The following is a 23,719-nucleotide window of genomic DNA, read 5'->3' as shown; positions in this document are numbered from 1 at the left end:
TTAAGACCAGTACAGAGTAACCCTGTGGCCATCCCCTCAATAACACATATTTCACTGTGGATACTGTTGGGGGGGGGGTGTGACCTAACAGAGGAAAGTCACAGTGGTCAGGTCTCTGGCACTGAGTCTGCCTCCGTGACTCAGGAGGGAAGGGGCAGGGGAAGAAGAGGCACGCTGTGGAGATAAGGGATTCATTAGTTAGGGAAACAGACAGGAGGTTCTGTGGATGAGAACAAAAGTCCTGAATGATATGTTGCCTCCAGGGTGCCAGGATCCTGGATATCTCAGATCGAGTCCTCAGCATTCTGAACTGCAAGGATGAGCAGCCAGAAGTCGTGGTCCATGTACATACCAATGACATGGGTAGGACGAGTGATGAGGTTCTGCAAAGTAAGTTCAAGGAGTTATGTGCTAAGTCAAAGGGCAGGACCTCCAGGGTTGTGATCTCAGGATTGCTACCTATGCCATGTGCCAGTGAGGCCAGAATTAGGAACATTATATAGTTTAATACATGGCTAGGGAGTTGGTGTAAGGTGGGGGGGGCATAAGATTTTTGGATCATTGGGCTCTCTTCTAGGGAAGGTGGGACCTGTACAGAAGAGATGGCTTGCACCTGGACTGGAAGGGGACTAATATCCTAGTGGGAAGGTTGGTTAGAGCTGCACGGTGGGATTTAAACTAGAGTTGCAGGGGGATGGGAACCAGAGTGCCTAAACAGTTAGTGGAGAGGTTGTGAAGGCAGATGTTGGTAAGACCTTAGACAAAGTCAGGAATGAAAAGGTTGAGCATGGTGCAACTGGTGTCCTGAGCTGCGTATATTTCAATGCAAGAAGTATTTTAGGAAAGGTATTTTGGGATAGTGCTAAAGATGAGGTAGCTGGTTGACAAACAGAGGCAATGTGTAGTGAGGAGAAGCTGTAGACAGGGCAAATTTACAGCCAACAGAATGAGTTGCAATGTAAAAGATGGACAATATTGAACAGAGTGAATACAGGACTGAAGAAGTTATATTTGACTGTGCGCAGTATACAGAATAAGGTAGATGAACTTGTAGGTATGATGTTCTGGGCATCACTGATGGGCTGAAAGAAGATTATAGCTGAGAGCTTAATGTCCAAGGATACACATTGTATTGAAAGAACAGGCTGGAATGCAGAGAGGGTGGCATTGTTTTGTTGGTAAAAAAAAATCGTATTATCAGAAAGAGGTGACATAGGGTTGGGAGGTGTTAAAACTTTGTGGATAGAGCTAAGGAACTGTAAGGGTAAAAAGACCTTGATGGGAGTTGTATACGTACCCCCCAAACAGTCTACAAATATGGTCTACAAATTACAACAGGATATAGAAAATGCATGCCAAAAGGGCAATTTTGCAATTGTCATGGGGGATTTCAATATGCATGTAGAGTGGGAAAATCAGGTTGGTGTTGGATTACAGGAGGGGGAATTTCTAGAGTGCCTGCAAGATGGCTTTTCAGAGCAGCTCGCGGTTGAGCCCATTAGGGGATCAGCTATTCAGGACTGAGTGTTGTGCAATGAACTGGAATTGATCAGAGAGCTGAAGGTAAAAGAACCCTTAGGGGAAGTGATCATAATATGATCACATTCACCCTGAAATTTGAGAAGGAGAAGTTAAAGTTAGATGCATCAGTATTACAGTGGAGTAAAGGGAACTACAGAGGAGTTGGCCAGAATTGATTGGAAAAGAACACTGGCAAGGATGATGGCAGAGCAGCAATGGCTGGAATTTCTGGAAGCATTTCAGAAGGCATAGGATATATACATCCCAAAGAGAAAGAAGTATTCTAAAGGAAAGGTGTCAGAACTGTGGCTAACAAGAGAAGTCAAAGCCAACATTAAAGCCAAAGAGAGGGCATATAATAGAGCAAAAATTATTGGGGAATTAGAGGATTGGGAAGCTTTCAAATACCAACAAAAGGCAACTAAAAAGTAATTAAGAAGGTAAAGCTGTAAGGTAAGTTAGCAAATAATATTAAAGAGGATAGGGAAAGTATCTTCAGATCGATAAAGTGTAAAAGAGAGGTGAGAGTAGATTTCAGTATTAACTGGAAAATGATGCTGGAGAGGTAGTAATGGGGGACAATGAAATGGCAAATGAACTGAATTACTATTTTACATCAGTCTTCAATATGGTGGAATTTCCAGGAGTCAGGGATCATTAAGTGTGTGAAGTTGTCATACGTAGAAAGAAAGTTCTTGGGAAACTGAAAGGTCTGATAAATCACCTGGACCAGATGGTATACACAGAAGGGTTCTGGAAGAAGTGGCTGAAGAGATCGTGGAGTTATTAGTAATGATCTTTCAAGAATCACTGGATTTTGAAATGGTTCCAGAAGACTGGAAAATTGCAAATGTCACTCCACTCTTCAAGAAGGGAAAGGGGCAGAAGAAAGGAAACTAGTCTGGCCTCAGTGGTTTGGAAATCACAGGTGTCAATTATTGAGCATGGGGTCTCAGTGTACTTGGAGGCACATGATAAAATAGGACATTGTCAGCATGGTTTCCTCAAGGGAAAGTTTTGCCTGACAAATCTATTGGAATTCTTTGAAGAAAGAACAAGCAGGATAGACAATGGAGAATTAGTAGATGCTCTGTACTTGGATTTTCCGAAGGCCTTTGACAAAGTGCCACACTTGAGGCTGCTTAAGAAGCTATGAGCCTGTGGTATTACAGGAAAAATTCAGCAGAGATAAAGCAATGGTAGGAGGCAACAAGTGGGAACACAGGGAGCCTTTTCTGGTTGGCTGCTGGTGACTAGTGGTTTTCCACAGGGGTCTGTGTTGGGTTTGATTCTTTTTGCGTTGTATGTGAATGATTTGGATGGACTTGATGGCTTTGTTGCAAAGTTTGCAGAGGATATGCAGATAGGTAGAGGGGCAAGTAGTTTTGAGGAAGTAGAGAGGCTACAAGTGATTGGCCGAGTTAACTACAACTTGATTGAAAAATTATGCACCAATTGCATGCCACATTCCCTGCAATGAAGCCAACTGAAAGTGAATTAAGGAAGGTTCTGGATGATGCCACAACTGTCTCCTTGCCGAACACCATGAACCGTTGTGTAAAAGAGGACAAACAGGTGTTGGTGCCAATCTTTGTGCCTCTGGCTTGAAAGCACATTGGACCAAGGATGGACCAAGCTTCTCAGAGGAAGTGTGAAAGTGACGAAAGCAGTGGTCCGACTACAACAGTTTTTATAGGCAACAAATGTGAGAAAGCTTCTGATATGTTAATCAGGCAGTTACGTGGAAATGTGGCTTGGTGTAAAACAGGAAGAGAGCTCAAGGAGGTTGAGGAAAGTTGCAAGCATTTTGCTTTTGTGAGTATAAAGAACCAGAATCTACTCTGCGTTCATTAAGGTTATTGCATGAACTTCAACCTGGAGACAAAAAGCTGTTTGTAAAAATAGATGCAAAAACCAAAGCCCAGCTGAAAGAACAGAAGGCCAAAAAGACAGGACTCAATGGAGATACAAAAACCTGGGGGACCAATATCCTGGTGGGGAGGTTTGCTAATGCTGCTAGGGAGAGTTAAAACTAGAATTGTTGGGGGGTGGGAACTGAACTGAAGAGACTGGGGAAGAGGAGGTTGGCTCACAAATAGGGAAAGCTTGCAGACAGCGCGAGAGGGAGGTTAGGTAGGTGATAGAGAAGGGATGCACTCAGACGGAAGGTTTGAGATGTCTCCTATTTTAACGCAAGAGTGTTGTGAACAAAACGGATGAGCTTAGAGCGTTTATCAGTACTTGGAGATATGATGTGGTGGCCATTACAGAGACTCTGATGGCTCAGGAACAGGAATGGTTACTTCAAGTGCCGGGTTTAAGATTTTTCCAAAAGGACAGGGAGGGAGGCAAAAGAGGTGGGGGCGTAGCGCTGTTGATCACAGATAGTGTCATGGCTGCAGAAAAGGTGGACACCATGGTGGGATTGTCTGCAGAGTGTCTGTGGGTGGAGGTTAGGAACAAGAAGGGGACAATAACTTTACTGGGTGTTTTTTATAGACCACCCAATAGTAAGAGGGATATCGAGGAGCAGATAGGGAAACAGATCCTGTAATAATAACAGAGTTGTTGTGATGGGAGATTTTAATTTCCCAAATATCAATTGGAAATTCCCTAGAGCAAAGAGTTTAGATGGGGTGGAGTTTGTTAGATATGTCCAGGAAGGTTTCTTGACACAATATGTAGATAAGACAATAAGAGGAGAGGCTGTACTTGATCTGGTATTGGGAAATGAGCCTGGTCAGGTGTCAGATCTCTCAGTGGGAGAGCATTTTGGAGATAGTGATCATAATTCTATCTCCTTTACAATAGCATTGGAGAGAGATAGGAACAGACAAGTTAGAAAAGCGTTTAATTGGAGTAAGGGGAATTATGAGGCTATCAGGCAGGAAATTGGAAACAGATGTTCTCAGAGAAAAGTACGGAAGAAATGTGGCAAATATTCAGGGGATATTTGTGTGGAGTTCTGCATAGGTACGTTCCAATGAGACAGGGAAGTTATGGTAGGGTACAGGAACTGCGGTGTACAAGGGCTTTAATACATCTAGTCACGAAGAAAAGAAAAGCTTACAAAAGGTTCAGAGAGCTAGGTAATGTTAGAGATTATAAGATTATAAGGCTAATAGGAAGGAGCTTAAGAAGGAAATTAGGAGAGCCAGAAGGGGCCATGAGAAGGCCTTGGCGGGCAGGATTAAGGAAAACCCCAAGGCATTCTATGAGTATGTGAAGAGCAAGAGGATAAGATGTGAAAGAATAGGACCAATCAAGTGTGACAGTCGGAAAGTATGTATGGAACAAGAGGAAAAAGCAGAGGTACTTAATGCAAACATGAGGAATTCTGCAGATGCTGGAAATTCAAGCCACACACATCGAAGTTGCTGGTGAACGCAGCAGGCCAGGCAGCATCTATAGGAAGAGGTACAATCGACGTTTCAGGCCGAGACCCTTCGTCAGGACTAACTTGTCCTCACCTACCACCCCACTAACCTCCGGGTCCAACATATTATTCTCCGTAACTTCCGCCACCTCCAACGGGATCCCACCACTAAGCACATCTTTCCCTCCTCCCCCTGCTTTCCACAGGGATTGCTCCCTACGCGACTCCCTTGTCCATTCGTCCGCCCCATCCCTCCCCACTGATCTCCCTCCTGGCACTTATCCTTGTAAGCGGAACAAGTGCTACACATGCCCTTACACTTCCTCCCTTACCACCATTCAGGGCCCCAGACAGTCCTTCCAGGTGAGGCGACACTTCACCTGAGAGTCGGTTGGGGTGATATACTGCGTCCGGTGCTCCCGATGTGGCCTTCTATATATTGGCGAGACCCAACGCAGACTGGGAAATCGTTTCACTGAACACCTACGCTCTGTCTGCCAGAGAAAGCAGGATCTCCCAGTGGCCACACGTTTTAATTCCACGTCCCATCCCCATTCTGATATGTCTATCCACGGCCTCCTCTACTGTAAAGATGAAGCCACTCAGGTTGGAGGAACAACACCTTATATTCCGTCTGGGTAGCCTCCAACCTGATGGCATGAACATTGACTTCTCAAGCTTCCGCTAATGCCCCACCTCCCCCTTGTACCCCATCTGTTATTTATTTATATACACACGTTCTTTCCCTCTCTCTCCTTTTTCTCCCTCTGTCCCTCTCACTATACCCCTTGCCCATCCTCTGGGTTCCCCCCCTCCCCTTTTCTTTCTCCCTGGGCCTCCTGTCCCACGATCCTCTCATATTCCTTTTGCCAATCAACTGTCCAGCTCTTGGCTCCATCCCTCCCCCTCCTGTCTTCTCCTATCATTTTGGATCTCCCCCTCCCCCTCGCACTTTCAAATCTCTTACTAGCTCTTCTTTCAGTTTGTCCTGACGAAGGGTCTTGGCCCGAAACGTCGACTGTACCTCTTCCTATAGATGCTGCCTGGCCTGCTGCGTTCACCAGCAACTTTGATGTGAGAGGTACTTAATGAATACTTTGCTTTAGTATTCACTATGGAAAAGGATCTTGGTGATTGTAGTGATGACTTTCAGTAGACTGAAAAGCTTGAGCATGTAGATATTAAGAAAGAGGATGTGTTGGAGCTTTTGGAAAGCTGGATAAGTCACCGGGACCAGATGAGATGTACCCCAGGCTACTGTGGGATGTGAGAGAGGAGATTGCTGAGCCTCTGGTGATGATCTTTGCATCATCAATGGGGACGGGAAAGGTTCTGGAGGATTGGAGGGTTGTGGATGTTGTTCCTTTATTCAAGAAAGGGAGTAGAGATAACCCAGGAAATTATAGATCAGAGAGTCTTACCTCAGTGGTTGGTAAGTTGATGGAGAAGATCCTGAGAGGCAGGATTTATGAACATTTGGAGAGGTATAATATGATTAGGAGTAGTCAGCATGGCTCTGTCAAGTGCCTTACAAGCCTGATTGAATTTTTTGAGGATGTGACTAAACATATTGATGAAGGAAGAGCAGTAGATGTAGTGTATATAGATTTCAGCAAGGCATTTGATAAGGTACCCCATGCAAGGCTTATTGAGAAAGCAAAGAGGCATGGGATCCAAGGGGACATTGCTTTGTGGATCCAGAACTGGCTTGCCCATAGAAGGCAAAGAGTGATTGTAGATGGATCATATTCTGCATGGAGGTCAGTCACCAGTGGAGTGCCTCAGGGATCTGTCCTGGGACCCTTACTCTTCGTGATTTTTATAAGTGACCTGGATGAGGAAGTGGAGGGATGAGTGAGTAAGTTTGCTGATGACACAAAGCTTGAAGGTGTTGTGGATAGTGTAGAGGGCTGTCAGAGGTTACAACAGGACATTGATAGGATGCAAAACTGGGCTGAGAAGTGGCAGATGGAGTTCAACCCAGATAAGTGTGAAGTGGTTCATTTCTGGTAGGTCAAATATGATGGCAGAATATAGTAATAATGGTAAGACTCTTGGCGGTGTGGAGGATCAGAGAGATCTTGGGTTCCGAGTCCATAGGACACTCAGAGCAGCTGTGCAGGTTGACTCTGTAGTTAAGAAAGCATATGGTGTATTGGCCTTCAGCAATTGTGGGATTGAACTTAGGAGCCGAGAGGTAATGTTGCAGCTATATAGGACCCTGATCAGACCACGCTTGGAGTACTGTGTTCAGTTCTGGTCACCTCATTACAGAAAGGATGTGGAAGCCATCGATAGGATGCAGAGTAGATTTACAAGGATGTTGCCTGGATTGGGAAGCATGCCTTATGAGAATAGGTTGAGTGAAGTTGGAGTGACAGAGGACGAGAGGTGACCTGATAGAGGCGTATAAGATGATGAGAGGCATTGATCGTGTGGATAGTCAGAGGTTTTTCCCCAGGGCTGAAATGGTTGCCACAAGAGGACACAGGTTTAAGGTGCTGGGGAGTAGGTACAGAGAAAATGTCAGGGGTAAATATTTTACTTGGAGAGTGGTGAGTATGTGGAATGGGCTGCTGGTAACAGTGGTGGAGGCGGATACGATAGGGTCTTTTAAGAGACTTTTAGATAGGTACATGGAGCTTAGTAAAATAGAGGGCTATAGGTAAGCTGAATAATTTCTAAGGTAGGGACATGTTCGGCACAACTCTGTGGGCCGAAGGGCCTGTATTGTGCTGTAGGTTTTCTGTTTCTGTGTTCTAAAAACAGGGGATACATTAGATGATGTTGTGGATGAGGAAACCAAGAGGAGAGGTCAGATTGTAAAGGGAGCACTAGAGTGATTAATATCAGAATATTCCAGTGAACTAGACGCACCTTCCCAAGATCAAAACAGAAGAAGAAACTGGACTGAGAAGAAGGGTGCCCAAAGCTGTCAGAACCACTTCCTGCAGTGTCAGAGTCAACTCCTACCACTATCATGGAGGAGGCCCCAGTACCTGAGGTTGTTTTCACAGTCACAAGTCTCATCTGCCAAGCAGAATGATTCCCTTCATCAGGAAAGACGTTATCCCAGAAGAGTAAGAAATCCTCCACTGTGATTAAATCTTTAGGCCTGAATGGTCCAATTTAAAAATTTACTTTGCTGTGGATGTCTGTATATAGCAGTTGTATTATACGGTATAGTTTGTATATTGGTGAGATGCATTCCCTATTGAGTTGCAGTTAACAGCTAAGCAGGGAGAAGTGTTGTGCATTTCATATTTTAATAATACTTGAGTATTCTTGTGCTGTGTGTATATATGTGTGTGTGTGTGTGTGTAGTCTGATTAAACATTAACTTAAATAATTCGTTACGAGTTGGATGTATCAATACATGACTTGTATACGTCAACATGCTGCCACGTGATATGTGTGTGTCTCGCTTAAAGTAAAACACAAAGTTAGACCCTCATTCCTAGCCTCCTGTGTCTTCCTTCGAGTTAGTTTCATGTTTTGAAGTTACAAAACATAACAGCCTCTGCCCCAGTGGGAGTGGGATCAACAGTCCACGATCAGGGTGGGTGGGTTCCTTCATGATGTTACTGGCTCTTTGCCAGCACCTTATGTTCTTCCACAAGGTTATTCCCTTAATGAAAGGAGAATGCTTGTGAATGACTTTCTTTCATGTGGGGAGGCTGATGCACGGGCAGACACCTCACCGGAATTTGAAGACAAACAGTGCAAATTTAAAAAATACTGAGAACGTCCTTGAAAGTGAGACTGTAGATTGTGGAATGAGTGTACAGTTGAGGTGAGTGAAGTTATCCATGCTGGTTCATGAGCCTGATGGTTATAGGGTAATAACTGTTCCTGAACCTGGTTTGTATGGGACCCGAGGCTCCTGTATTCCTGCCCAATGGTCGTGGGGAGAAGTGAGCATGGCCTGGATGGTGGGGGCATTTAATGATAGATACTGCTTTCTTCTGCAGTGATTCATGTAAATGTACTCAATTCACTACATCCAAGAGGCTACATCTATTGAGCCTGATTTATACTTCTGCGTCAATGCGACGCCGTAAGTACTGCGTTGCCGCAAACCCTACGCAAAGCTGACGCAGATCCCTACGCCAGAACCTGCGTTGCTGCGACGCGCACCTCTCCCAAAATGTAACCACGCATTGCGGCAACGCAGACCGTAAGAACTGTGATTGGTCCACTTGGTAGCATCGCATGTCATCCTACGCTGCAATAGCTTCCCATTGGGTGACTGAAGAGCAGGGAAGGAACTCTGGCTGCAGTGCTTTCCATAAAGTTTTACAGACCTCCGAAATTATGGAGGACACATTTCGCTTTTACGAGAAAAGACGCTCACTTCTTGTTTACCCCAAGAAAGACTACTATGACCATGAAGCTTTGCGCTGGCAGGTGTGTGCGGATGCGTGATGTGCGCGAATTGCAGAGCGACGCAGACACACCAATGCACAAGTATAAATGCTTTCAATGCATGTAAGTCACCTACGTAGGTTACGGCGTTGAGTTAACGCAGAAGTATAAATCAGGCTTTAGTCTCACCCAGACACTGGCACTGCGGATATTGTAACGTTGCTTCGGCGACGGTCACAGTGTGGTGCTCAAACATATGGAGTGGGAATTTGAAGCCATAACGTCCACAGTGAATCCCAGCTGACAGCACAAGTATTTTGGATGCTGTCCCATGTAATTGGTTTTGGTTTATTGTGGTCACATATACCATGATTCAACGGAAATATTTTGTTTTGCAGGCTACCCAGACAGATCATGCCACACAAAATTGCATCAAGCTGTTTGCAGATGATACCACTGTTCTGTTGTGCATTGCATCTCAAATAATGATGAGTTGGGGCACAGGAAGGAGATTGAGAGCCCAGTGACCTGGTGCCATGACAACAGCCTTTCCTCAATGTCAATGAAACAAAAGAGCTGGTCATTGACCTCAGGAAGGGTGCAGAAAGGGGGGAGCGGTGTGCATGCTCCTGTCTCCTGCAATGGTGCTGAAGTCGACAGTGTTGAGAGCTTCAAGTTCCCAGGAGTAAAATCTGCAGTGAATTCATCTCAAGCTCCACGTTGTCAACATCAGAAACCGGAAAAGGAAATGTGATTGTGTATGATCCTGAAAGGGAACGTGCACACCTAAAAGGGAACACTGCTGGCAGGGTATTCCACACATCCACCACTCTCCGTGCAAAGAACTTTGACATCCTCCGCATACTTTCCTCTAATCATCTTATCATTATGTATTCTTGTATTAACCATTTCCACCCTGGGAAAACGTCTCTGGCTATCCAGTCCATCTATGCCTCTGATCATCTTGTACAGCTCTATCAAGTCACCTCTCATTCTCCTTCACTCCAAAGAGAAAAGCCTAGCTTGCTCAACCTATCCTCAGAAGACATGCCCTGTAATCCACGCAGCATCCTGGCTAATCTCCTCGGTGCCCTCACTAAATCTTCCACATCCTTCCTATCAGGCAGTGACCAGAACAGAACACAGTACTCCAAGTGTGGTCTGACCAGAGTTTTATAGATCCACATCACCTCATGACTCTTGGTAACGTTGCAGCTCTATATAACCCTCAGGAGGAAGGAATCATAGCAGCAGGACCCGGACTGTGTGTGAGGACACACAACGGCCATCGGTCCATTTTCATCCACCCCACGTTCTCCTGACACACCTACCCAGACCTGGACAACCCATCTCAGAGATAATGCTCTGGAGACTGAGAATGTGTGAGACTGGTGATGTTACAGTAGATACACAAATGAAAACATTCACAAAGCAAAGAGGTTGAGCGAGTGCCTTTCACCTACAGTGCTCTGGGTGAGGTTAAACATTTCTTCTTCAGACTTGTTCCTGAGGCAAACCACAACCTCCAGCGAGGTGCTCAGGCCACAGCCCACCTTGCTTGCGATCTCCTGCAGAGAGATTGACAGTTCGTCAGTTTGATAAAGGACAGGAACTTGTCTGTCAACAGGTTTGAAAGTGTACAGGGAAAATTTGTAAGGATATTGTCAGGAGTTGAGGACCCGAGTTACTGGGAAAGTTTGAACAGGTTAGCACTTTATTCCCGAGAGCAGAGAATGAGGAGAGCTTTGACAGAGGTACACTAAATTATGAGTGGTTTAGATAGCATAACTGCAAGCAGGCTTTTTCCCCACGGAGGTTCGGTGAGGCTAGAAATAGAGGTCATGGGTTCAGGTTGAAAAGTGAAACGCTTCGGGGGAACCTCTCCAATCAGACGATGGTGAGAATGTGGATTCAGCTGCCAGTGGAAGTGGTGGATGTGGAGTCAATCTGAACATTTACAAGAAACTTGGACAGGTACACGGATGGGAGGGTACGGAGGGCTATGGTCCGGGTGCAGGCCGATGGGACTGGGCAGAGTAATAGATTGGCACAGTGTAGTGAGGGAAAGAATAGGATGATTTGGCAGATGAAAGCGTGGCTGAGGTATTGGTGCAGGGGGCAGGGTTGCAGGTTTCTGGAACATTGGGATGTCTTGAGGAAGGTGAGACCTGCCACAGGAAGACGGGATACACCTGAACCCAATGCCCTTGCATGCAGAGCTAGAGCTGCTAGAGCTGTTGGGGAGGGTTTAAACTAACCTGGCAGTGACATAGGAACCAGAATGATAGGCCTGAGGGTGGGGGCTACATCTAGATGCGATCTGGAGTGAGACTGTCAGGAAGCACAGGCAGATGATAGGGCAAAATTTCAGTCAGCGGGATGTTAACATTTAACAGGGGGCAAAATCACAAAGGGTGATGAATACAGGACTGGAGGTTTTATATTTGAATGGAGGTACAATATAGAATGAGGAAGATGATCTTGTTGCACAGTTAGCAGGTTATCTCCTGCTGTTGTAGTAGGGATGAGATTGCGGGCAATTCTGAGTCACGGCTGAAAGAAGACTATAGTTGAGAGCTTAACATCCAAGGTTTACATCATATCGAAAGGACAGGCAGGTAGGCAGGTTGGGTGGCACAATTGGTAAAAAAATAAAATCAAATCCTTGAAAGGGGTGATATAGGATCAGAAGATGTAGAATCTTGTGGCTTGAGTGAAGGAACTGCAAGGGTAAAAAGACCATGACGGGAGTTATATACAGGCCTCTGAATGGTAGCCAAGATGTGGGCTACAAATTAGAATGGGAGATAGAAAAGGTAAGTAAAAGGGGCAATGTTGTGATAATTATGGGGGATTTCAATATGCAGGTAGATTGGAAAAATCCAGTTGGTGCTGGATTCCAATAGAGGGAATTTGTAGAATGTCTGCGAGATGGCTTTTCAGAGTGACTTGTGGTTGAGCCCACGAGGGGAATGGCAATTCTGGATTGGGTTTTATGTACATGGGGTGATTGATAAGTTCGTGGCCTAAGGTAGAAGGAGTCAATTTTTGAAAACCTAGCACATTTATTTTTCCTACATTTACACACTTAGTCCAGCAGTCGTGGAGCATCTGGGTCCCAGCTTTGTAGAAGTCGGCGTCTTGGACGAGAGCTGTATAGCTCATCTCCTTCTACCTTAGGCCATGAACTTATCAACCACCCCTGCTGTGGACCACCTGGAGGTCCAAGACACTCTCGTTACATGCACGTACAGTTCAACTCTTTGAGTGAAAATGCAGAAAGTTTGAAGTTGATAACTCATCTCCTTCTACTTTAGGCCAGGAACTTATTAATCACCACTCATAACTGATTTGGGAGCTTAAGGTAAAGAAACCCCTTGGAGACAGAGAGCAAAATATGATAGAATTTATCCTTCAGTTTGAGAAGCAGATAAATTCAATGTATCAGTGAGGGCATACAATACAGCAGGGGTCCCTAACCTTTTTTGCACCGCAGACCAGTTTAATATTGACAATATTCTTGCGGACCGGCTGATGGGGGGTGGGGGTGTTCAAGTAGGGTTAAACTCACCTCAACATGTCTTTTACAGTTGGGTTGCCAACTTTCTCACTCCCAAATAAGGGACAAAAGAAGCAGGATTTGACTGAAATCCTGGGACACTTTACCCCAGGAAAGACTACAATGACCATGAAACCTTGCATGGGCACCTGCGTGCGCATGCGTGACTGTGCATGTGATGTGCGCATGTGTGTACGTGCCGATTTTTTCCCCCTCAAATCGGTTTTGCCTTCATCTTCCTGACTACACTGTACATACATTAATTTTGCTTTATACAGGTTGTGTATTTATCATATCATTCCTGCTTTTACTATATGTTAGTGTTATTTTAGGTTTTATGTGTTATTTGGTATGATTTGGTAGGTTATTTTTTTGGGGTCTGGGAACACTCAAAAATTTTTCCCATATAAATTAATGGTAATTGCTTCTTCGCTTTACGCCATTTTGGCACGAAAGGTTTCATAGGAATGCTCTACCTTAGCGGGGGAAATACGGGACAAACCAATTTAGCCCAATATACGGGGTGTCCCGGCAAATACAGGACAGTTGGCAACCCTATCATCAAGTTCAACAGTGCATGACAGGGAATGAGGAAAGGTGCAGCTAACTCATATTGTTTCCTCGCGGCCTGGTAGCACATGCTTTGCGGCCTGGTGGTTGGGGACCACTGCAGAGCAAAAATTTGTGGGAAGTTGGGGGATGAGGAAGCTTTTAAAAACCAATAGAAGGCAACTTAAAAAGCCAGTGGAGGAAAAAGATGAAATATGAAGGTAAGCTAGCCAATAATATAAAAAAGGATACCAATTTTTTTTCTAGATACTTAAAAAGGGAGATGAGAGTGGATATAAGACTGATGCAAAATGATGCTGGAGAGATGGTAATGGGGGAGAAAGAAATGGTGGACGAACTTAATAAGTATTTTGTGACAGTCTCTGTGGAAGACACTCGCAAAACGCCAGAAATGTGAGAGTATCCACCGTCTACATCGGGTTTGTTTGATCTCTGGTTTCTGATCCTTCAGATTCTTCTGGATTTCAGTTTGCTTTAGAGCACAAACAAACATCAGATCCTCTACAAGATAAATAAAGAGCTGAGAAATGACGCTGAGAGTAGAATCAATGCGGACAAGAAGTATAAAGGCGGCAAAATGGTGCCTCTGGAAGATCTATCACTTTTATAATCAGACAAGGAAAATTCTTTAGATGGGTAGAGGAGACAGCATCGGGAACACCGGATGTGTGTCTATTTGACTGTATGTACCTGTGAGAAATAAATCTGAACGTGAGCTCTGAAAGAAGTTACTTACCTGAACTGTCCTGTTTGGTTTTCTGTTAAAAACTATTTCGTACAGAGCAGTGCCACTCTCGGATATCGCCTTGTGGAACAGACCTTTCGCCAAGGGGGAAGCAAGCTGTGTAAGCAACAGATGTGATCATTTCAGCTGGTTCTTTGTCAGCCAGAGCAGTGGACGGGGGCAGTGGTAGTGGGGATAAGTTCTCACTCCCTATTAAATGCTCCCAATGGCGTATGCCTCATATAGCCTCTGACAATTAAGTCCAGCTCCTGACTTTCATGTGTGGCTGAACTACCAAGCCCGGCTGAACTGTTTCTACAGACAGGAGGAGTAGCAAAGGCAGGTTACCAGTGCCTTAACGCAAGTCGCTTCAGGGAGATGGGGATTGGCAGCCATGATTGGCAGCTCATCAAGGAGAAGGACAACTGAACTCAAACTGCACAGCCTTGCGGCTATACCAACTCATGGGGAAGGCTTCAGGAACAAACCCCCAAAAAATCTGGAGCTGGGGACCCGAAGGCAGTCATACATCGCATTCAACACTGACTAGCAACTCCTGTGACACTGCTGGTGCTAAACAGAGTTTTTCTCTGCCGTTCTTTTGGATTCATTGCCTACATGGAAAGGGGGGAGCCCTCTTGCTCTCTATATTGTACTGCCCTGGCTGGTGTACTGGACTGCGTAGGCTGCTAGGATGCAACAACCATTGTTGAACCCAACCAGAGGTCCTCGATCAGCTCAGGCTACACTGAAGGGTCCTCTCCCAGCCTGGGGGGACAATCGCAGCAGGATTCACAACACTGCAATGGTGATGGGATTCAGATCGGCTGCTGTCGGTGGAATTTCCAACCATATGGAATTAGAATCAGGTGTCTTAATCACTGTCTTATATGGCATGACATTTTAAACACAAGAGGTTCTGCAGATGCTGGAAATCTAAAGCAACACACACCAAATGCTGGAGGAACTCAGCAAGTCAGGCAGCATTCAAATCAACATTCAGACTAATTTTTTTTACAGCTGCGTCGATCACAATTGCTCTACACAGCCTGAAAACTACATGGCAGGTGAATAAAACATTATGTAAAAGAAAATTCCAGCTACGCGGCAATAAGAGCTATGTGCGTGGGAGCATTTCAGTTACTGTGCAGCTGCGCACCCGAGAAGGAATTATGAGGCAGGGAGAGGAATAAACAGTTGATGTTTCAGGTCGAGATCCTCCATCAAGACGGGGAGGAGGGGAGATGGTACAAAAGGTGGAGGGAAGGGGGTCACTGGTGGATCCTGTTGTGGAGGGAGATAGACAGCTGAAAACATGGAACAGTACAGCCCTGTAACACACACGAAGATGCTGGAGGAACTCAGCACGTTAGGCAGCATCTATGGACCGAACACTTTGGGCCGAATTGGAATCCGAATTTGACCTTCGTCAGGACTCACGTGAAGTTTGTTGCTTTGCGGCGGCAGTACAATGAGACATAAAGCGAGCTCCCTTAGCCGGGCCAGTCAGTATTCACAAGGGAAAATAAGGAAACAACAGTCAGGGGAAATATCGACTACCTGAAAGAAATGGAAGGCAAAAAGCTTACGAGCAACGATACAGCTGTTCCTCCAGAAGACTCCCCGAATATGGTGACCGAGTTGGGATCTCCTCCGAAGCTCTTGATATTTTCTTGGACCCACTTCAGTGCTTCAATCTGATCCAACATTCCCAGGTTTGCCGGCATATGCTCGTCCCCTGAGCTGAAGGAACAAAGGCAGATGTTCACCAACACTGTCTGTGTAACGCAGTGGAAGGAGTAGAGAAACATCGGACTTTTGGTTAGTTTAGCAAGGGTTAAACAATTACCTGTGACCACCTGGGAGAGGGAATCCAATCGGAATCAGGTTTAATATCACTGGCGTTCGTCATGAAGTTTGTTGTTTGGTGGCAGCAGTACGTTGCCATACACGGGGTGTGTGGGGTGTCCAGAGAGGGGTAGCATCTCTGGTGAAGGGGCTTGTTGTGTCCATTCTGGGGCAGCTCACTCACCTTTGGACCCCACCAGACTCTCAGCTCTCACCTGTGGCTCCAAGCAGCTGTCTGCATGCAACATCTGCCACAGCTCAGTACACCACTCTGATAGGTAGGTTAAACCAGATGAGGGTAGCCGGCAGGCTTTGTACCCCAGTGAGACAGGGACATGCTTGTCCTAACATGTGAGGACAGCTCCAGTGAACTGGCCGGATGAGATCTCCAGTGAGATCCAATGGCCAGGAAGGTGGCTCTGCAACGCTCTGTGGACAGCAAAGAGCTTGACAAGGCATAGAGGAAGTCATGGTCATCCACGACAACCAAGGAAAACCCCAGTCGGTTACCACTTCTCATACCACCAGACCCAGACTTCCGAGGTTGAGAGAGTGGAACTGGCTGGCTTTTCCATTTAAAAACTCTCTCACACAGGTCTCTTTGTGTAGCTCACTTTGCAATACATCATCTGAAAAGCTATAAATTACAATAAGAAGCATATATAAACAGAAAATTAAATTTAATAAGTAGTGCCAAAAGAGAGGAAAAAAGTAGTGAGATAGTGTACGTGGGAATACTGTTCATTCAGAAATCTGATGGCTGAGGGGAAGAAGTTATTACTGAAATATTGAGATTGTGGAGGAATTAGGAATGATCTTTCAAGAATCACTGGATTCTGAAATGGTTCTGGAAGATCAGAAAATTGCAAATGTCACTCCACTCTTCAAGAAGGGAGAAAGGCAGAAAAAAGAAATTATAGGCTAGTTAGTGTGATCTCAGTGCTTGCGAAGACGTTGGGTGATGGAATTGTGGCCGAGTCTGCAGACGATATGAATATAAGTGGAGGGCAGGTAGTTTCGAGGAAGTAGACAGGCTACAGAAGGACCAAAGCAGATTACGAGAATCAGCAAAAAAGTGGCAGATGGAGTACAGACAGTCTCAGGAAGTGTACGGTCATGCACTTGGGTAGAAGAAATAAAGTGGTAGACTCATTTCTAAATGGAGAAAGATTCCAAAAATCTGAGACGCATTGGGAGTCCTTGTGCAGACATTGGCTTTTGAAGGTGTCCTGGATGCTGGGGAGACTATTGGCAGAGTTTACAACTTCCTTCAGTAAAGAATTCTGGGGGTGGGGAGAGGACTGGTAAAATGTGTGGAAAAGATGCAGGTTATTGGATGTGGTTTATTATTGTCAAATATTGATACCATAGAAAAACCTGCCTTAAATACTGTTCATGCAGATTAGATCATTACACAGGGAGATAGAACAGCGTAAAACATTACAACAGAATAAAATGCAATAGTTACAGAGAAAGTGCAGAACAGGTGTACACCATGTTCGACAGAGGGAGCTTCACTCTGGGTCTGAATCCAGGAGTGTGTGATTGGACAGTGTCGAGGGAGTTTCACTCGGTGACTGATCCCAGGAGTACGTAATGGGAGGACGTTGAGGGAGTTTCACTCTGGGTCTGATCCCGGGCGTGTGTAAAGGAAGGATGTGGAGGGTGCTTCACTCTGTGTCTGACCCCGGGAGTGTGTGATTGGACAGTGTAGAGGGAGTTTCACTCTGTGTCTCACCCCAGGAGTGTGTGATGGGAGGATGTGGAGGATGTTTCACTCTGTGTCTGACCCCGGGAATGTGTGATTGGACAGTGTACAGGGCGTTTCACTCTGGGTCTGACCCTGGGAGTGTGTGATGGGAGGATGTGGAGGGAGCTTCACTCTGGGTCTGACCCCGGGAGTGTGTGACGGGAGTTTCACTCTGGGTCTGACCGCGGGAGTGTGTGATGGGAGGATGTGGAGGGAGTTTCACTCTGGGTCTGACCCCGGGAGTGTGTGATGGGAGGATGTGGAGGGAGTCCCACTCTGGGTCTGACCCCGGGAGTGTGTGATGGGAGTTTCACTCTGGGTCTGATCCCGGGATTGTGTGATGGGAGTTTCACTCTGGGTCTGAACCCAGGAGTGTGTGATGGGAGGATGTGGAGGGAGTCTCACTCTGGGTCTGACCCCGGGAGTGTGTGATGGGAGTTTCACTCTGGGTCTGACCGCGGGAGTGTGTGATGGGAGGATGTGGAGGGAGTCTCACTCTGGGTCTGACCCCGGGAGTGTGTGATGGGAGGATGTGGAGGGAGTTTCATTCTGTGTCTGACCCCAGGAGTGTGTGATGGGAGGATGTGGAGGGAGTCTCACTCTGGGTCTGACCCCGGGAGTGTGTGATGGGAGGATGTGGAGGGAGTTTCATTCTGTGTCTGACCCCAGGAGTGTGTGATGGGAGGATGTGGAGGGAGTTTCACTCTGGGTCTGACCCCGGGAGTGTGTGATGGGAGGATGTGGAGGGAGTTTCATTCTGTGTCTGACCCCAGGAGTGTGTGATGGGAGGATGTGGAGGGAGTCTCACTCTGGGTCTGACCCCGGGAGTGTGTGATGGGAGGATGTGGAGGGAGTTTCATTCTGTGTCTGACCCCAGGAGTGTGTGATGGGAGGATGTGGAGGGAGTTTCACTCTGGGTCTGATCCCGGGAGTGTGTGATGGGAGGATGTGGAGGGAGATGAATCCTGTTCTGTTACTTGGGGATTAAGCAGTGCAAGGGAGAGATGATGAAGAAAGGATTGCAGAAGAGGAGAGGCCATTCACCTGAGGAATCCAAGAACTCCCAGCCGATACTGGATCACCACGACCACCACATCCTCGTATGCTGCAAGTGGAGATCCATCGAAAGGTAAAGCACTCCCCACCGCCAAGGCCCCACCATGGATCCAGACCATAACCTAGGACAAAGAAGCCTGTGGTTAGAACCTGTCCTGGGCCTCCGCTAACTGGCTGCAGGAGGAGCTGAGAGCCAGCAGAGAGACAAGGCTCATTGGTTCGAATGGCTTTGTTTCTGCACAGTGATCCTTCACAGGTATCCTTGGTTTAGGGTGATAGAGGAAAGATCTAGAAGTGGTTCCAAGGTCCCACACTGCCAGGTTTGGGAAAAATTATAACCTACAGCAATCGTGAACCAGTTTGGATTATTTCATTCAACTTATCTTGGAACTGATTCTACAAACTCTACAACACACATCAAAGTTGCTGGTGAACGCAGGCCGGGCAGCATTTCTAGGAAGAGGTACAGTCGACGTTTCGGGCCAAGACCCTTCGTCAGGACTAACTGAAGGAAGAGCTAGTAAGAGATTTGAAAGTTGAAGGGGGAGGGGGAGATCCAACATGTTAGGAGAAGACAGGAGGGGGAGGGATGGAGCCAAGAGCTGGACAGTTGATTGGCAAAAGGGATATGAGAGAATTGTGGGACAGGAGGCCCAGGGAGAAAGAAAAGTGGGAGGGGAACCCAGAGGATGGGCAAGGGGTATAGTGAGAGGGACAGAGGGAGAAAAAGGAGAGAGAGAGAAAGAATGTGTGTATATAAATAAATAACGGATGGGGTACAAGGGAGAGGTGGGGCATTAGCGGAAGTTTGAGAAGTCGATGTTCATGCCATCAGGTTGGAGGCTACCCAGACGGAATATAAGGTGTTGTTCCTTCAACCTGAGTATGGCTTCATCTTTACAGTAGAGGAGGCCGTGGATAGACATATCAGAATGGGAATGGGACGTGGAATTAAAACGTGTGGCCACTGGGAGATCCTGCTTTCTCTGGTGGACAGAGTGTAGGTGTTCAGCGAAACGATCTCCCAGTCTGCGTCGGGTCTCGCCAATATATAGAAGGCCACATCAGGAGCACCGGACGCAGTATATCACCCCAGCCGACTCATGGGTGAAGTGTCGCCTCACCTGGATGGACTGTCTGGGGCCCTGAATGGTGGTAAGGGAGGAAGTGTAAGGGCATGTGTAACACTTGTTCCGCTTATAAGGATAAGCGCCAGGAGGGAGATCGGTGGGAAGGGATTGGGGGGGGCAAATGGACAAGGGAGTTGCATAGGGAGCGATCCCTGCAGAATGTGGGGGGGGGGGGGGAGGGAAAGATGTGCTTAGTGGTGGGATCCCATTGGAGATAGCGGAAGTTACGGAGAATTATATGTTGGACCCAGAGGCTGGTGGGGTGGTAGGTGAGGACAAGGGGAAACCTATTCCTAGTGGGGTGGCGGGAGGATGGAGTGAGAGCAGATGTGCGTGAAATGGGGGAGATGCATTTGAGAGCAAAGTTGATAGTGGAGGAAGGGAAGCCCCTTTCTTTAAAAAAGGAGGACATCTCCCTCGTCCTGGAATGAAAAGCCTCATCCTGAGAGCAGATGCGGTGGAGACGGAGGAATTGCGAGAAGGGGATGACATTTTTGCAAGAGACAGGGTGAGAAGAGGAATAGTCCAGATAGCTGTGAGAGTCAGTAGGCTCATAGTAGACATCAGTAGGTAAGCTGTCTCCAGAGATAGAGACAGAAAGATCTAGAAAGGGGAGGGAGGTGTCGGAAATGGACCAGGTAAACTTGTGGGCAGGGTGAAAGTTGGAGACAAAGTTAATGAAGTCAATGAGCTCAGCATGCGTGCAGGAAGCAGTGCCAATGCAGTCGTCGATGTAGTGAAGGAAAAGTGGGGGACAGATACCAGAATAGGTTTGGAACATAGATTGTTCCACAAAGCCAACAAAAAGGCAGGCATAGCTGGGACCCATACGGGTGCCCGTAGCTACACCTTTAGTTTGGAGGAAGTGGGAGGAGCCAAAGGAGAAATTATTAAGAGTAAACTAATAATTTCCTCCACCATCAACTCTGCAACCAACTGTCCAGCTCTTGGCTCCATCCCTCCCCCTCCTGTCTTCTCCTATCATTTTGGATCTCCTACTCGCCCTCCCACTTTGAAATCTCTTACTAGCTTTTCTTTCAGTTAGTTCTGACGAAGGGTCTCGGTCCGAAACGTCAACTGTACCTCGTCCTAGAGATGCTGCCTGGCCTGCTGTGTTCACCAGCAAATTTGATGTGTGTTGCTTGAATTTCCAGCATCTGCAGAATTCCTCGTGTTTGCGCTACAAACTCTACAACCCATTTTCAGTATCATTTATATTTATTTTCACAGTTTGTATTCTTCTGAACATTGGTTGTTTGTCAGCCTTTATGTATAGTTGTTCATAAACTAGTGTATTTCTTTTTTTCAGTAAAAGCCTGCAAGAAAATGAATCTCAAGGTCTGGTCACTGACAGGTGCTTTGAGAATGAATTGACGTTGAAATTCAAGGGGCAAGTTTTTCCACGCACAGACTGGTAAGAACATACACCCAGTGGCCACTTTATTAGTTACCTCCTGTACCTGATAAAGTGGCCAATGTTTGTATGTCTGTGGTCTTGGGCTGCTGTAGCCCATCCACATTGGCCTCCACTGCAGTCTGTGGCAGAGAATTCCACAGATTCTCCACCCTCTGCCTAAAAAAATCCTCCTTACCTCTGTTCTGAAAGGTCACCCCTCAATTTTGAGGCTGTGCCCTCCAGTTCTGGATACACCCACCACAGGAAATATCCTCTCCATATCCATCATATCCAGTTCTTCCAAAATTCGGAAGGGTTCAATGAGATTTCCCCGCATTATTCGAAATTCCAGTGAGTACAGGCCCAAATCTGCCAAACACTCCACATATGTAAACCGCTTAATTCCCAGAATCATCCTTGTGAACCTCCTCTGGACTCGTTCCAATCACAACACATCCTTTCTGAGATATGGGGCCCAAAACTGTTGACAATGCACCAAGTACAGCCTGGCTAGAGTCTTATCAAGGCTCAGCATTATCTCCTTGCTTTTATATTCTATTCCCCTTGAAATAAATGCCAACATTGCATTTGCCTTCTTTACCACAGACCCAACCTGTAAATTAACCTTCTGGGAGTCTTGCATGAGGACTCCAAAGTCCCTCTGCACCTCTGATGTTTGAACCTTCTCCCCATTTAGAAAATAGTCTGTATGATTGTTCCTTTTACTAAAATATATTATCATACATTTCCCAATACTGTGTTCCATCTGCCACTTTTTTACTTATTCTTCCAATTTGTCTAAGTCCTGCTGTGATCGCACTTCTTCCTCAGCACTACAAAGGAGACGGCTTTATAGAGCGGGTGTCAGAGGAGTGGGTGACGGAGTAGAGGGAGACAGAGTAGGAAGGCTTTGGCTCAACGGGGCTTTGGTGATAACAGGTCGAGTTAGGTAGGTTGCCTGTGTGGAATACAGACAAGAAGTATGTGTGTGAGGTCAGTGTTCTGTGCTTGGTGTCAGATGTGGGAAGCCCTGGAGACTCCCAGCCTCCCACATCTGCACTAGGTGCGTTGAACTGCAGCTCCTTAGGGACCGCGTTAGGGAACTGGAGATGCAGCTCGATGACCTTCATCTGGTCAGGGAAAGTGAGGAGGTGATAGAGAGGAGCTATAGGCAAGTGGTCACACCGGGGCCTTGGGGAACAGATAAGTGGATAACAGTCAGGAGAGGGAAGGGCAAGAGTCAGATGCTAGAGAGTACCCCTGTGGCTGTCCCCCTTAACAAGTACTCCTGTTCGGGTACGTTGGGGGGGGGGACCTACCTGGGGGAAGCAACAGTGGCTGTGCCTCTGGCATAGAGTTTGGCCCTGAGGCTCAGAAGGGTAGGGAAAGGAAGGAGATGGCAGCAGTGATAGTTAGGGGTCAGACAGGCGATTCTGTGGACTTAGGAAAGAAGCACAGATGGTAGTTTGCCTCCCAGGTGCCAGGGTCTGGGATGTTTCTGATCGCATCCACGATATCCTGAAGTGGGAAGGAGAACAGCCAGAAGTTGTGGTACATATTGGTACCAACAACATAGGTAGGAAAAGGGAAGAGGTCCTGAAAACAGGCTACAGGGAGTTACGAGTGAAGCTGAGAAGCAGGACTTCAAAGGTAGCAATCTCAGGATTACTGTCTGTGCCACGTGACAGTGAATACAATGAGGTGGAGGATAAATGTGTGGCTGAAGGATTGGAGCAGGGGGCATGGATTCAGATTTCAGGATCATTAGGACCTCTTCTGGGGCAGGTGTGACCTGTACAAAAAGGATGGGTTGCACTTGAATCCAAGGGGGACCAATATTCAGGCAGGGAGGTTTGCTACAGCTATTGTGGAGAGTTTAAACTAGAATTGCTGGGGTTGGGAACCGAACTGAAGAGACGGAGGAAGAGGCGGTTGGCTCACAAATACAGAAAACTTGTAGACAGTGAGAGAGGGAGGATAGGCAGGTGATAGAGAAGGGATGCACTCAGACCAATGGTTTGAGATGTGTCTATTTTAATGCAAGGAGTATAATGAACAAAGAGGATCAGCTTAGAGCGTGGATCAGTACTTGGAGCTATGATGTGGTGGCCATTACAGAGACTTGGATGGCTCAGGGGCAGGAATGGTTACTTAGAGTGACAGGCTATAGATGTTTCAGAAAGGACAGGGAGGGAGGCAAAAGAGGTGGGGGCATGGCACTGTTGACCAGAGATAGTGTCATGGCTGCAGAAAAGGAGGAAGACATTGAGGGATTGTCTGTGGAGTGTCTGTAGGTGGAGGTTAGAAACAGGAAAGGGTCAATAACTCTACTGGGTGTTTTTTATAAACCACCCAATAGTAACAGGGACATCGAGAAGCAGATAGGGAGACAGATTCTGGAAAGGTGTAATAATAACAGGGTTG

At 46.5% G+C, this 23,719-nt stretch overlaps 1 protein-coding gene across 2 annotated transcripts in view; it reads right to left on the bottom strand.

Annotated features, from left to right (window-relative positions):
• The window catches only part of LOC140210751 (fatty acyl-CoA hydrolase precursor, medium chain-like), a 95,786-nt gene that overhangs the window by 52,599 nt on the left and 19,468 nt on the right, over positions 1-23,719 (bottom strand). For both annotated transcript variants that reach the window (XM_072279991.1, XM_072279992.1), the window contains exons 4-7: positions 18,758-18,891; positions 15,705-15,858; positions 14,128-14,232; positions 10,726-10,830 (exon numbers count right to left, since the gene is read on the bottom strand). In XM_072279991.1, the coding sequence (XP_072136092.1) occupies positions 10,726-10,830; positions 14,128-14,232; positions 15,705-15,858; positions 18,758-18,891 (498 nt within the window). The remainder of the gene's footprint in view (positions 1-10,725; positions 10,831-14,127; positions 14,233-15,704; positions 15,859-18,757; positions 18,892-23,719) is intronic.

This window comes from Mobula birostris, chromosome 15, assembly GCF_030028105.1.
Source record: "Mobula birostris isolate sMobBir1 chromosome 15, sMobBir1.hap1, whole genome shotgun sequence".
In the NCBI taxonomy this organism is placed as follows: domain Eukaryota; kingdom Metazoa; phylum Chordata; class Chondrichthyes; order Myliobatiformes; family Myliobatidae; genus Mobula; species Mobula birostris.
This window is presented reverse-complemented; position numbering and strand designations above follow the sequence as displayed.